The sequence below is a fragment of the Amblyomma mixtum genome, chromosome 6 (assembly GCF_055824585.1).
Source record: "Amblyomma mixtum isolate Tamu chromosome 6, ASM5582458v1, whole genome shotgun sequence".
NCBI classification, from domain to species: Eukaryota; Metazoa; Arthropoda; class Arachnida; order Ixodida; family Ixodidae; genus Amblyomma; species Amblyomma mixtum.
In genome coordinates, this window is record NC_143017.1 from 149696447 (window position 1) to 149710848 (window position 14402).

Sequence of the window (14402 nt, forward strand, 5' to 3'; positions counted from 1 at the left end):
TCGGCCTGCACTTCAGCGACCTCAGCCCCACAGAGCGTCAAGTAGTTGGAAGTTGACTGGCACAACCGGGAACGTTTCGCCGGGCGAGCGTACGAAGACTCAAGGTGCTCTTTATACTGCAAACTGCATTGTACGATCACCGAAAATCGTGTCATCATAGTTTTTCATCGACCGTGGCGATCATCTGACCAACCTTAACAGGCTCCTTCAAAAGTTGAACTAGCATTTGGAGCGGCACTTGGAGTTCCTCTGCTGTTCCGCGCTTGTAAATCGAGGCGCGTCAAAAACGAAACCATGCGGGCATGCTGAGCGCATAGACGCGAGGCGCCATGATATACCGAAGCTCATCTGGCCGCCTATGGCGCCGATAAGTATTAATTTTCTTTGCTTACAACATTCAGGTTGTCTTTTGTCGGTCTTCCTTGTGTGATAAAAGCGCACTATTGGTTTCAAAACAGAACTTCAGTATTCAACCGCGCAACCTTCGTTTGTCAGCCTCAGTGATTCATGGCTTCTCGTGTCCCAGTGTTGCTAGAACCATTGGTTCTAGCAACACTGTCTTGTCCTATGACATCATCACGTTTGTACTTGCGAGTTTGGCCTGTGGCGGCGATACCTGTATTTTGGTTCTTGCTCTTTTCTACGTTACAACAGTTTTGTTGTCAGTATGAGTGGCATTTTTGTAATCAGGAGCAGGTAACTTATCAATACAAGCCAACTTCAATTTCTCCTCAGTGTCCCAAGTGGTCGAAATGAATTCGAAGCCGTACACTACAGCGATTCTATCCCTCCTTTCATCACCTCCATATCATTCATTCCACCACACGGTGCGGTTCAGGTGTCCACCTACAGTCTCTGCCTCATTCCTTTCATCATGAAATACTTGTCTTTCAAATGGTGGTTAGATTTCCGGACAAAGCAACGACCTCAAAAGGAAGGGCACTGTGGTGTGTGTGTGTCATCCTCTTTGATTTGTAGTACCCACGGTGATAGTACCTTTGCGCTCGCCATGCGCGTCAAAAAAAAAAAAACTAAATGTCAGTACCCAGCCTACTCCTCCTCAGAAGTCGGAAAAACAAAAAAGATGGATCCTGGCTGTACTGCAGGTCTGAAGTGTCTAAATTGATGCAGAATTAGCAGCACCAACTAGCGATATGCAATTAACTTCACGTCTCTTACACTGCCTGAACATTTAGACAATTCATTCTCAGTATATCGCCAGTGCCATTACAGTGTAGCAAGGGGGGTAAAGAGTAATAAGTACTGAAAGCATCCATTGCGTCGAGTACAGCTGCTCGCTGTTCTGACATCAGCTCTATTGCACCTGCGTTTTAACGGAGGCTTCCATAGCTCATCCTGTTGCAGTTGACATGTGGGTGGAGATGACCTAAAACTTAACTGCATAAAAAAAAAGAGGAACAAAAATGGCTCTCTGGTCTTCGGCAGAGTAGGGCACATCGCATGTACCTTCAAATGCGCAAATTTGCACTATGTGCTATAAAAAAAGAAAAAAAGACATCTGGATGCGCATGAAACCAAATGTTTGCACCACAAGGTTGGTGAGTGGGCCAGTGAGTGTGACGTCCTCAAATGCCTTTTTGCACACAATTATATGTTGAGTACCAATGAGAAAAATGCAAATAATAGCAACTGCAAGCATGCTTTATTAGCACAAATGCACTTACACAAGGAAAAGTATGTACAAAATAGCCTGCAGCAACACAAACAGATGCACATGTGCAAAAAATCTGCATGGCACTTGATTTCAGTATGCATTGCAAATACCCGTGCTCTTAATTCAACAAGTGACATTAAAAAAATGACTCGAGTGTTCCGAAAACAAGAGTTGGCTGAAAAACACTGCAGTAAATAAAAACACAAGTACATGCCCAAGAGGATTATAAAAAGCACCGAAATGCAAGCTTTACGATGAGATCAATCGCACAAAACAGCATCGGAGCTGTCTTCATCTGCCTTGCTTTCGGGAAAAATGACAGACATCTGAATAGGCCGCCGTGGAAGTTCCATCTGCTGGCACGTCAGTTTCAGGAGTTGCTGTATGACAACATTGCGTGCGTCGATTTCTTCTTGCAAGTTATGGTGCTCTTCAAGCAGAGGTGCCAAATCAATTGAGCGCTCTGAAATGGAATGTTAATGAAAGGTGGGTTCACTGGTGGCCTCATATACTACTCTGTGAAAAAATAAGTTACTGAAACGAAGTTTACAATAATGCTCCATAACATGGCGCTAGTAATTTAATTTTCAGCTCTCCAGCAAGGATAAGGTGAGATGCAAACTAAACCCCCAAGATAGTTGTTACAAACGGGGAAAAGTGGTATTAAAAACTGCAACTGAAAAACATGACATAGACTTAGGAGAATGCACATTTCTTCTTTCGAACTTATTTTGTGTGCCTGTGCGATGTTTTTGGGCAAACTTAGTCTGAAATTGCCATTTTTATGTGGTCATAATAGCAGTTACCAACACACTCATTATGCTCAGTTGGCCACACATTATACAGCTGCAATGATTTAACTTACTTAAAGGCTCCTTTTTTGTTAAGGTCCTCTAGTATTTCCGTTCTTTAGTTTCTCATACATAAATCCAATGTAATGAAGAAACTAAAATGAATGTGTTCATATTAACTCTACAGAATTCCCAAAATGGCAGAAGAAATATCTATACAATTTTCACTTAAAAATAGAAATTGAACCACTAGGAATACTTTCACAGGGTATCCATGTAATGAAAACACTTACGTCTGATTAGTTGAGAGAGCTTGGAACACAGTTGCTGGAGCTGCCCACAGTCCATTTCAGACACTAAAAAGGGGGGAAAAAAATCCGACAATTGTTAAATATCATAAAAATTTAAAATGTACTGGCATACTAACCAAAAGCTTGTTAAACTATGTGAGAAAAGTTATGTAGAAAAAATTTGATGGGCCATCACTACCATATGCTCAAAAACAAGGAGTCTTCTACAAAGACAAAAAACTGTTCCAGTTCCAGCAGATAAAAGACAACATGTGAATTGCGCATAGTTAATAATCCTGAACTCACTGCTAAATTGAGGCAAGAATGAATGTGTTGTGTGAGTAAAGGAAACTATAAATGGCTCTGTCTAAACTGTTCACTAGCTTATACTCACACCAAATATAAAGGTAGTTTGTTTAAGGTGACATTACCATCACCAAATGAAGAGAAAAGACAGTCATAGGTGTTCCACATTTCTAGTGACAAACTACTCACAATGCACACATCTGGTCTGGCAATGTAATTCATTATTATTATTATTTTAGATAAAACAGCAAGCTAACGTAATCGGACAGGGATGATGTAGAACCCACTACAAATTACCACCTCTGTGCAAGATCTGAGCAGACGTTAGCCAGCAGTTAAAAAAGGTGAGCATATGGTCCCAGGAGGCAGAAAGATAAGAAGAGATATAACCTACGCTCTTTAAATGACTTCCACTCCCACCCAGAGGGCTGTGAAGTGCAAGACGTGCTGTTGGCCTTAGCAGCCCTACGTCCTCCTGTGTGGACATCGGCACTTTCCCAGAGATAGGTGTCTGGGGGACTCTGATCTTCGCTTCTTCTGGCATCTTTCGTGCCGCCAGCTAGAGACAGCTTGTTGATAATGGGCACTTGACTCGTGGCAAGCAAAGGTGGCCTGCCGTCATGGCCACTATCTCTTGTGTCAGCAGCCATGCTCCCCGCGAGGGCTTTCGTCTAGCAAGTGAAAATGTGCGGAGATTGACATGGTGGTCTTTCGACAGTTCTTTTAAACATTCATCTGAAAGAGGACACAATATTTTAAAAGAAATTAGTTCAGCAGGCTACTCACGTTGCAAGAGCACAGCAGCTGAAAAGAGCACACATAGCACACATGAACGATATGCATTTTAGGCCGCAGCTGTGCACAGCAGCCAGGCTATTTCCTATGCACATTCACAACAAAGAGTACTGAACTTTTGTAGTGAAAGGCGAATATCTGCTTCTTCCTAGTTCTGAACCAGCCAAATAAATATCTACAGAAGCTCTTGCAGCTAGCGGATCCTAGTGAAAAAATATTCAGGACAAACTGTGTGAACTGCAGAATGTTAGCTACCGATGATAATTTGATCATTCAGCGATTTCGCTTCAGCAACTGTTGCAGAATAATATGTCAAAAACATAGCAATGAGAGTTATTTTGACTCAAATTTTTAGACATACACAACCTTGAATTCTGCAAGCATATGGAAACGCACAGCCGCTTTGAGACCAAATAGTTGAATCAAAACTTCACTAGTACCATACTAGCGACGAAAGAGTACGTGCGACAAGTGCTCTTAAGAAAGGTGCACTGCTGAGGGGTTGTTCAGGATGACGTACGGCGCAGGTGTCCGAGGCTTACACTCAATACGCGACGAAGGAGCAAAAGAGAACAAACAATAAATTCTGAGACGCAAGTGTTCGGTCGTATTGCACAGATGTTCCCAGAGCTCCTTTGCAGCCTGCGGAGACTCCTTCGACAAGACAATTTATAGTCCGGTTACGGGCGCTTTCCCATGTCCACAGTTCGCGTTATTTACAACGCATGGCAATGGATAAGAGAGATGTGCGGAAGCTAATTTAAATCACCCACTGGAGTTTCGATATCGGCGTCCTTTGCAAGCGCTGGGTGCGTTTGAAAGTCCGCAGAACAGTAAACAAGGTAGCGGTGCAACTGTCTTGTGTCTTTTATGCCTAGGACCTTGATGTTGGTATAACAGTACACGAAATCTGTCCACAAGCAATTTGGGAAGCCTGACTTGCAGATGTTTATCAACGCGCTGTAATTGGCTTCCGGAACGAGTCAAGACAATTTTCTTTGTACAGGCTTACCTCCGACAGCGAAAGAGTCGACGAAGGCACGACTTGAGTACAACGCAAGAAAAATCTTCAAAGAATGTCTATATGTTTCTTAATTTCCAATCCCACGCCTTAAGACACTGTGACATAGCCCACTACCACACGGACGCGAAAACAGCGCGATATCCGAAAGCGCAACAACACGATAGCGCTACTGTTGCTGGCAGCGCTTCCCAACATGTGCTATTATTCGTGGTTTAATTCCTTTGATCACCATATTTGTTAGTTTCCTAAACTGCTGAAATTCACATGTAAAATTTTCAAAACAAATATTTTTGTTTGCTATTTGCTCAAACAATGTCAGTGCTTGAAGAACTAAAAATAAATGAGAAGAGGAGCAACCACTGGGAGCAACCTTTGCAATGTTTTGTGTTAAAATTGCTGTTATAGGCTAATATAAAAGCGCATGCTTTAATAAAATAACAAATATTCAGTTAAAAGTACGAATAGGCTTATCAGTTTTTGTAAAGAAAAAAAAAAAAAACAGTCGATTGGCCTACGTGCTGCGCTGCATGCCTACGTCGCGATCATCTGGCAACAGCTGAGCAGCGCACCGAAAAACGCGAATAAAATGGCCGTCTGTGATTGATTTTGTTTACGAAGTGGCCAGTTGGTTATGTTATTCTTTTTTTGTTTGTAACGTGTAAACAAAAAGGATTACGGTCTCGACTACTCATGGGCAACACCGGCTCGGGCAGCAAGCGCGACCGCGCCTATTCGACGGACACGGACACGCCGTCGTCGCCAGGCAAGGATGAGCGGGCTTTCGAGTTCACCACGGGCGGCTCGCGCCGGAGCCGCTTCATCTACCAGGCCTCGCTGGACGATGCGGACGACTACCCGAGCTTCAGGAAGGGGGACTCGGACATGCGGCCGCGGGCCTCCACCATGGAGGGCTCCGGCGGCGGCAGCGGCGGGGGCCAGGGCAAGGCGACGCTGCCGACCGTGTTCAAGTGGGAAGGCGGCGGTAAAGACGTATCCATCAGCGGCACCTTCACCAACTGGAAGCCTATCCCGATGGTGCACAGCCACGGGGACTTCGTGGTCATCCTGGACGTGCCCGAGGGTGATCACCAATACAAGTTCATGGTGGACGGCCAATGGGTGCACGACCATAACGAGCCGACCGTGGACAACGACATGGGCACCAAGAACAACCTGATCAACGTCAAGCAGTCCGACTTCGAGGTCTTCGAGGCGCTCGCGATGGACAGTGTGGGCTCGGGCAGCGGCACGCAGAGCGTGTCCGGCTCGCCGCCCGGCGACTACGGCCAGGAGGTGCCGCAGGCCAAGCCCTACGAGAAGACGAGCGGGCCGCCCGTTCTGCCGCCGCACCTGCTGCAGGTCATCCTCAACAAGGACACGCCGCTTCGCTGCGAGCCGACGCTTCTGCCCGAACCCAATCACGTCATGCTGAACCACCTGTACGCCCTGTCCATCAAGGACGGCGTAATGGTGCTCAGTGCCACGCACAGGTACCGGAAGAAGTACGTCACGACGTTGCTCTACAAGCCGATCTGAGCAGTTTCTCGCAGCGAATTTTTAATGGTGTCAAATAGCCGCATATGATAGCAGGATGTATCGTGCCCTCCTTCGTGGTTTATTTTTTTCTTCAAAAAAATTGTTTCTCTTCAGTTTGAGACGCTTCTTTGGGGGAGACTTAGGATGTTATAATTGCCACATGCTTGTTGTGTTTATTAAAGTCTATTCGGTTGACTTACCGGTGATGCATTCCATGACCAGCCCTGCAAAGCCTGATTGTTGATGGATCCATACGTTCCTTCAGGCAATAACCGGATCTCAAGTTGGGCATTCAATGACAGCTGTTCACATGGGCATCGCTTGCATGAGCCATTGCAAATAGCATGATAACTGATCAAGCTAGCTGTGCCTGGATGTCCGTCCCGTCCTTGCACCCTTCCAGTCTGCCCGAAATGTTGAACAGACATAGCAGGCTACTGTTTTACTGTAGAAACGTCTTTCACATATAACCAGATCGGTAGAACACAAACTATATCTGTAGACCATCAAAAGGTGCCAATGGACAACAGTATGTATGTACAGCCTACACTGTTACAGTCGATCAAATATTTGATGGCTTTGATACACTGGACCGTAGTGCATGGTACTGAATTTACTACATGCCATTTTTTTGGAAAAAAGAAAAAAAATGTACTGTTACGTGCTTTGCATGCAGATGCGTGCCTAGAGCTTGAAAGCACAGCCAGTGGCATATGCCATCTCTGTGCTTACTTGAGCACTCAGAATTGTCTCCCTTTGTATGGCTGACGGTGGGTTGACCACAGCACGTGTGGACATTGCAGCGTGGGAGCTGACGACAAATGTGCGTAGACGTAACGGCTGTAATCCTCACATTTTATGTGAGTGCTGTGGAACATATGCACTGACAGCATGAATCCTTTCAGAGCACAAGGTGCGACTTGTCTGGTAAAACTGCGCAGCTCTCCTGCTCTGGTTGATAAAAGAGTTTTGTTACTGAAAACTAGGTTTGAGTGTCTCTATTCTGCAAGAACACACAGTATGCAAACTCTGCTCTATTGCTGCAAAAATACACTCCAGATTATTTAATGTGCCTTAGTACCATTAAACCCTAATTCTTAATGAACCAATTGCATTCATGAACTGATAGGTGATCTGTGGTTTGTAGTAAAATGGTGCCAGATTTCCTATAAACTACCTGGCTGATGCTGCAAGTGCGTTGGTAAAAATTTACTTGCCAAAGCTCAGTTATTGACTACCGCACTTTCACGGTTTGCCAATATATGCTGTGGCATAGCAGACAATGGCTCCCTAGTTTCCAAGGCAAGGCCGTAGGTTGCACATCAGTACATGCTGCTAACAAAACTCTACATGTGCACAATAAAACAGACCATGCTAACAAGAAATAATTTAATGACAAAACTTTGCGCTTTCAAGTTCCACACATAAAATTTGAAATATGTGATTTATAAGTCGTCCTTTGACCAAACGATTACCATTGTACACCTCTACAACCTGTACACAAGACCGTCGGCACACAGCGCAGAAGATGCGTATTTACACAAAATAAATTAACAATGGCAATATGCCGTGAAGAACTAAACTAACAGCTGTTCCATCAACTGTCACGGTACCTGCTCTTGGAGAGATGACAGGCCTACACCACTAAACCCTTTCTGAACAGAGAAAGGTCTGGGGAACAGAGCAGAGGAGACCTTCAGTCAATGGCACATATCATCACAAAAGCACTTCGCAAACAGTGTTCACGTGGTTACAGGCTGAGGCATTGGTGAACAACACACGGCTTAACCCTGGTCTCACAACATCAATAATTAGGTGGTCGCTGCTCACATCGCAAGTGCATAAAGAGTCGGTCAGTCACTCATACATGCGGTAATAACACAGGCTGGCATTCAAAACTGCAATAATCCATACAAAAGCACATCACACCAATATGTCGCAGGATGAGTCTCTCGCAACTTGCAGCAAGCTGTGATCAATTTTCTGCCCTTCACATTCAACACAATAACTAGCGGCACATTATCATAAAAAGCTGATTACAATTTTTTACGCCATGCTTGCCAGAAGCACAGCCCAAACTGTGCACAATGACGCTGCTCGATTGGTGCTATTACTCGGAGTGAAATGGTATGTGCAGAAGCACAAAGCGCAGTTCTTGAAATGCAGGACATTCTTGCCTATGAGAGTAACAAGCATATGCAGACAACACAATCATTGCAACAGAAAAACGAAAGCAGCATCCACACAGATTATGTTTGAGAGCAAACCTGCTCATACAATTTTTTTAATGCATGCATTTGCGTGGCTTTCAGGTATATAGCACTGGCATTAAAAACTATTGTGCTGCATCCAATATTTTTTTTTCTCTTCTTATAAAAAGCAAACAAAAACACCACAGTCTTCACAAACTTCATTAGTAAAAAATTTGATATTCGACACAAGGTATACTTCTTGGGGCAGTGATTTTGCCGGGAGCAAGAAAAAAGATAACTGCTGATTTCAATAAATATCAGGGTTTGTTTGGTTACCAACTTAACAGCAAAACGAGGGTTAACATTTTGGACAGTCATCGTACCTGCAACCAAATGCTCATTTATCTCACTTCAAACCCGAGCATTATTGCCTTTGCTTTTCCAGCTGACTTGCTGCACGTCCTCATGTATGCATACTTACAGCAAAGAAAGATGTTGCACAACAAGCCGAAATTGTCACGAGATTAAAAACATTAGAATTAGAAGCCTTCAAAAGCTTCACCTTTTCGCATGACCACAAATGTGTTATACGGAGGAATTTCTGTATAAACAAGAAGGTTGGGAAAAGCGTAGGGAGTGGAGAGATAACTAAAAAGCTGCCTTTTTTCTTTCAATCCTAACGAAACATGTTTTTGTCAGCATTAACCAGATAACAACAACTGCAAGTGGTACGTTTGGATAAAAAACATGATTACTAGTATCTAAGCACATGTAAAAACCGCTTCACAAGCTTGCCGTAGCATTCACTTTGGAAACATCAGAAAGCCACACGCAGCTTTCACAGCTCGTAACCCAGCACGACAGTAATGCATGTAATCTTCGTCAAAAGTATACAGCCCTAAAGGTCTGCTTCTGAGCCCTGCAGCGCAACTCCTCTTGCATACTCAGGGACCCTAATCTCACGAAGGTGGGAGGAACTTAAGTCCTTCCAAGCTTAGGACTGTCAAATGTGCTAAAGAGCCCCACTCCACGGCTTGGAAGCAAACCCCCTGGGCTGTATATTTTTGACAAAGACTGTACATTCTATCTGGCCCCTCTTTTTCACACAGCACGAATGGAGCATTTGCTCCTTTGAACAGAAGCAGTGTCTCCTCAGAATGAGACTACACCTCTGCAAAGACACTGCAGTTGTATTGAGCAGAGAAAACTGGATTCCCAGCAAAGCTCATTAGTACTTTAGTGATCCATTACATTTTCATTTACGCCCTGTCAGGCATGTTCTTCAGGCAGTAGTTGGCTTAAAGAAAACGAAGTGTTACCATTCCATTAATGGCACAAGAGCTTTATCTAAAAGGTGGTGCCATGTTTCTTCTTAAGCATGAATGGCTTATAAGGAAGCACCCAGAAGGATCTCATCATTGAAATTTAACAGATTCAAACTCACTCAACAATAAAATTCAAAATTTTCTTCTGTCCTTACAGATGTCACAGTAGCGCTAAAGAAGTGCCTAGGCTGCGAAGTGACACCAGTAGGCTGCGGAGAAAACACTGCATGTCTTAGGTGGATGGTCCATATGGGAGGACTGTAGCTATGGAAGCTCCAATAAGAGCACTGCAATGTTTGATATAACAGTGCCAGGTTCCTGTGTGCAGTGCCAGATGGCTCTACCCTGCAAACCACATTAAGCTTGCATCTACCCTGGCAGATGAAAAAAGGCAGACTGGCATTTTACAGTAGAATCTCGATGATATGATCCCCGTTGATACGAACCTTGGGATGATATGAATTCAAAAAATACCCTGGCCAGAGTGCATTGTGTGCAATGGACAGAAATTCCGATGTTACGAACAACACCCCGCCCCACTGCAGATCACAACATGTAAGCCACGACCGCACCCTCGAACACCAAGTACTTGCTACCCCTACATCGCTGACGCCAGGATCACCTGTCATGTCATGGAGTTGTTACGATCGTTAGTTGCGCGATGGCGTGCGGCCGTAAGTAAACCTCGTTAGCCGAAAGCAAGGCTTTCATAAATTCTATATGCGAATTTTGTTCGTTTTGGATGATACGAATTTCGAATGATCGAGATTATACTGTAATATGACCTGCTGTAAAGGCGTGCAGTGTTGTCAAATCGAAGAACAGTAAGGACTTTATACATTACTAGATATGTGTATGTCTCCACACTGTCTCCACTATCCACACTGGTCTGCCATTAATGTGCTGCTTATAGAGAACTGGTATCAAGTAGCACAGCTTCTTGATGAATGTATGAGAAATCGGAATAGGAAAAGTAAGGAGTTTGTAAATAGATGAGCAGTCACATTTAGTTATGCACCATAACCTTGAACACTTCTGCTAAGCAGGGCATGTAATAAGATAGTTATCCTGGTTGTCTTAGAGGAAATAAGTATAGCCCTCGCTTTTTTAAACATGCCTGAGTACTTTGAAACTCAGTACACCTCTGACATGAGGCCACATAAAATGGCCCACAAATCATTTCCAGTTTTAAACATGCAAAGACTGCTTTTGTGCAGTGCAGTCTACTTAGTGCAGTCCGCTTTCACTGCTGTGAATTATTAAGGCAACCAGCCTGTGTTTTAGCAAATCAATGCCACATAGGGCATTTCTTTGTAAATTAAGGTGTCTGACAACTCTCTCAGGAAATGCACGATGGGCTTGTTGGTGCCATACAACATGTAGAATGATATACAGGCAGGCGAACTTATGCTTTGTGGACTTCGTTTTCCTTGCTCGTTGAACAGAGAAAATGAAGGGTTGTTGACTTGAGGTTCTGCACAAGACTTAATAGAGCTAGGTCAGCTTACTTTTTTCTTGACAATGAGGGTTATATAATTCGGTTTAGCTACTTGACCCTCTCGCACGAGGTAACAAAAATTATGTGTTTTGTAAGGAGATGTCAGAACAGACATGTACAGTCTTGTAGCTTAAACAGCAAAGTGTCGTTTGTCGCCAGAAAGGTGAAGGGCCTGATGCATTCTATACTTTTTCCTTTGTTAGGCGTCGTATAGCTTTGGCAACAAAGAGTACTAGAGATCTCTGCTGTGAGAAATTGCACGCTACTAGTTAAACTCATGCACACACCCAAGACTGCATATTTACAGTGTATTCTTGATGGAGGAGGTAAGTACACAAACATTAACAGACGTAATTTGAAATGAAACTCCAATAGTACTGAATGTCACCTCCGTGTAAAGTGTGAGTGTCAACTACCTGACAGCTTAGGCTGGACAATCATTCATGCATGGCTGTACAAGCAATGGAACAGTTGTTAAGCTTTCAACGTTTTTAAGAACGAAAAATAGCAAGTATGATAGTCTCAATACAAAAAGTGCATGGAAATAATTTTTTTTTTTGCTTTTTCTACCAGTTTCTAGCAAATCACCCTAAAATTGGCCACAAATCCAAACCGCACTCTCTTTATGCCCAATTATCAACAAAATTCAGACATTCTACGAGTGCATTTGACATTCTTTTCCGTGGAGCAAAGACAACTGCGCAAAAAGGTTAATGGGAGCTGCCCGTATTTATTTATTGGTTTGGTTTCGGTTTTATGGGGTTTAACGTCCCAAAGCGACTAAGGCTATGAGAGACGCCGTAGTGGAGGGCTCCGGAAATTTCGACCACCTGGGGTTCTTTAACGTGCACTAACATCGCACAGTACACGGGCCTCGAATTTCTCCTCCAAAGAAATTCAGCCGCCGCAGCCGGGATCGAACCCGCGTCTTTCGGGCCAGCAGCCGAGCACCATAGCCACTGAGCCACCGCGGAGGCCGTATTTATTTATTCTCCAGCAGCTAATCTTCTAGTACTCTTGTGTTCGTGTTGCTGTTATCCTGTTCGCATTTCATTTGATGCTGATAGTACATGTATGCAAATGTCACTACTCACTGCTGTTGCACTCAAATGTAGCTTAGCTATGCCTTTTGCAGTATGCCTAATGAGGAGGATACAGACACAGTTATGCGCACTAGGTAAAGCCCCATCTATTTCTTCTCGAGCAGAGAGTGAACAATAGTATCAGTTTACAAAATTATATAGAAAGCTCTTGCAAAAATTCAGGTTTGCATTTAAACTGAGCTATATGCTACTGATGTTCTCCAAAATGGCACAAAAGTCTCCTTTGCACCATTTTTTTTTTACACCTTTGTGGACACCATCATGTCAAGAGAGCAAACTGGCATGGAGACATTATTGGGGGAAAAAAGAGAAACAGCATGAAAAGAACACGAATCCAAGAAAAGAAAAGAGAGACCAGCTAAACTTATGTCTCTCTCTCTCTCTCTTTTTTTTTTCTGCGTAAGTCAGAGTTGTTTTAGTACTGCCCTTTTTCCAGACATCAGTGACTACTTCCAAATGGTTCCAACAACTGCGATTCAGATGCACCACAAAAATTACCCATACTACTTGCTCCAATGAAGGAATGATTTAACAACACAACAGCCAACACATCAGTGCTCACATGAACATTGGCTGCCAAACTCCAGCCAGCCATTACTTTCAAAACACCCATGTTAACAAACAGACATAGCTAAGATGACCACCAGTGACTACGCACGAGTAGTGTGCATCCACACACCGAACTTGCTCATGAAGATGAGCGCTGCGTAGGTACGCAACCGAATTTCACACAATTGAAATAAAATCTAACAAATGTGGCCTCAGAAATAATAAAAAAAAATATTAGAAGATTGGATAGCAGGAATGAACTGGCCATGCGTGGTAAGCCCATGGAGGGTCGTCAACACCGTGCCACAGTTGCCCTTTCAAAACGGCAAACAGAAGCAATCGTACAAAATACCGAGAAATGCCTCGCAGCACTTGCACGCGGTTTCTCCCCACCTTGCCATCGTCGCGCAGCGCAGAAGCAGCATTTTCCTTTCCTGCCCCGACAGTTACCCGGCATTGCTTGGCACTCAATCAAGTTGAAAGCATGCAGCGCCAATCGAACCGAGTGTTGGCACTGTGTGTCAAGGGAGGGATGGGCGGTGCCACCAGAGTCCATCCGGTGCCCACGGTGCTGCTGTCCGAGGTTGCGGCCTGGGGCCCGCTGCTCCCCTCTTGAGCCACGCAGAGGCCGCAGTAGGGAATCTTGTGCACCAGCTGCACTAGCTCTGTGGCTGACCGAGGCTTGCGGCCTGTCAGCTGGCGCGTGCACGTCTCGAGAGTGGCAGCATGGCCCATCAACAGCACGTTTCCACCTGCGGTGATAGGGCCAGTTGTGAGAATGGCGCTTGCCATGTGCTGTACAAAGGGGGGCAAAGGAGGAAAGGATGTATAAAACTGTTTGTGATGGTAGTAGATATATATAGTGGAGGAAAAAAGGAAAAAAAAAAAAAACCTTTGTTTGCTGTTTTACTCAACAAAGCTTCTCACCTGAATGTCACTGCAGTGTACATGCAGAAATAGCTGGAGACGTCAACACCTGCACTTAATTTCTTACCCTTTCCTAGCTCGTAAGAGTTCGACTTTCTGCAAAAGCAGGTTTTTAGTCCTTAGAAGGCCAACGTCAATTTGTTCTAAGCTGAAAGATGGAAGGGGTATGTCATTGCAAGCTGTAAGCACTTCCAATTTCCAGGACACAAAAGGCTGCTTAAAGAGGCAGAGTTGAAAACTTTACTTCTTGTATAAATTACACCACCGTGAAGTTTTTTCTTTTTTCTCTCTCTAGAGCTAACTTTGTCCTATTATCTAAAATATTTGAAGAAAAGGAAAGTTTCATTAATCCCATCCAGATCTCTACGTTTGCAGCTTCATCTGAAATGGC

General features: G+C 44.0%; 3 protein-coding genes across 8 annotated transcripts in view; 1 reads left to right on the forward strand and 2 right to left on the reverse strand.

Annotated features, from left to right (window-relative positions):
• Positions 1-1646: 1646 nt before the first annotated feature.
• LOC149340741 (uncharacterized) lies at positions 1647-5085 on the reverse strand. Of its 4 annotated transcripts, XM_089549594.1 has the most exons (5): positions 4870-5085; positions 3849-3866; positions 3457-3733; positions 2760-2822; positions 1647-2138 (listed from the first exon to the last, which is right to left on the reverse strand). In XM_089549594.1, the coding sequence occupies exons 3-5, from the start codon at positions 3710-3712 to the stop codon at positions 1936-1938; spliced, it is 522 nt and encodes a 173-aa protein (XP_089405720.1). In that variant the 5' UTR covers positions 3713-3733; positions 3849-3866; positions 4870-5085; the 3' UTR covers positions 1647-1935. The 4 variants fall into 4 exon arrangements, with proteins under 4 accessions (XP_089405720.1, XP_089405721.1, XP_089405718.1 ...); XM_089549595.1 differs by lacking the exon at positions 3849-3866; XM_089549592.1 differs by lacking the exon at positions 3849-3866 and having other exon boundaries at positions 3457-3797; positions 4870-5083.
• Positions 5086-5405: 320 nt separating this feature from the next.
• alc (5'-AMP-activated protein kinase subunit beta-1) lies at positions 5406-6616 on the forward strand. Its single transcript, XM_089549591.1, has one exon. The coding sequence runs from the start codon at positions 5572-5574 to the stop codon at positions 6415-6417; it is 846 nt and encodes a 281-aa protein (XP_089405717.1). The 5' UTR covers positions 5406-5571; the 3' UTR covers positions 6418-6616.
• A 1176-nt stretch (positions 6617-7792) lies between these two features.
• The window catches only part of Epp (Ecdysteroid phosphate phosphatase), a 41911-nt gene continuing 35301 nt past the window's right edge, over positions 7793-14402 (reverse strand). For all 3 annotated transcript variants that reach the window (XM_089549589.1, XM_089549590.1, XM_089549588.1), the window contains one exon: positions 7793-13836. In XM_089549589.1, the coding sequence (XP_089405715.1) occupies positions 13556-13836 (281 nt within the window). In that variant the 3' untranslated portion in view covers positions 7793-13555. The remainder of the gene's footprint in view (positions 13837-14402) is intronic.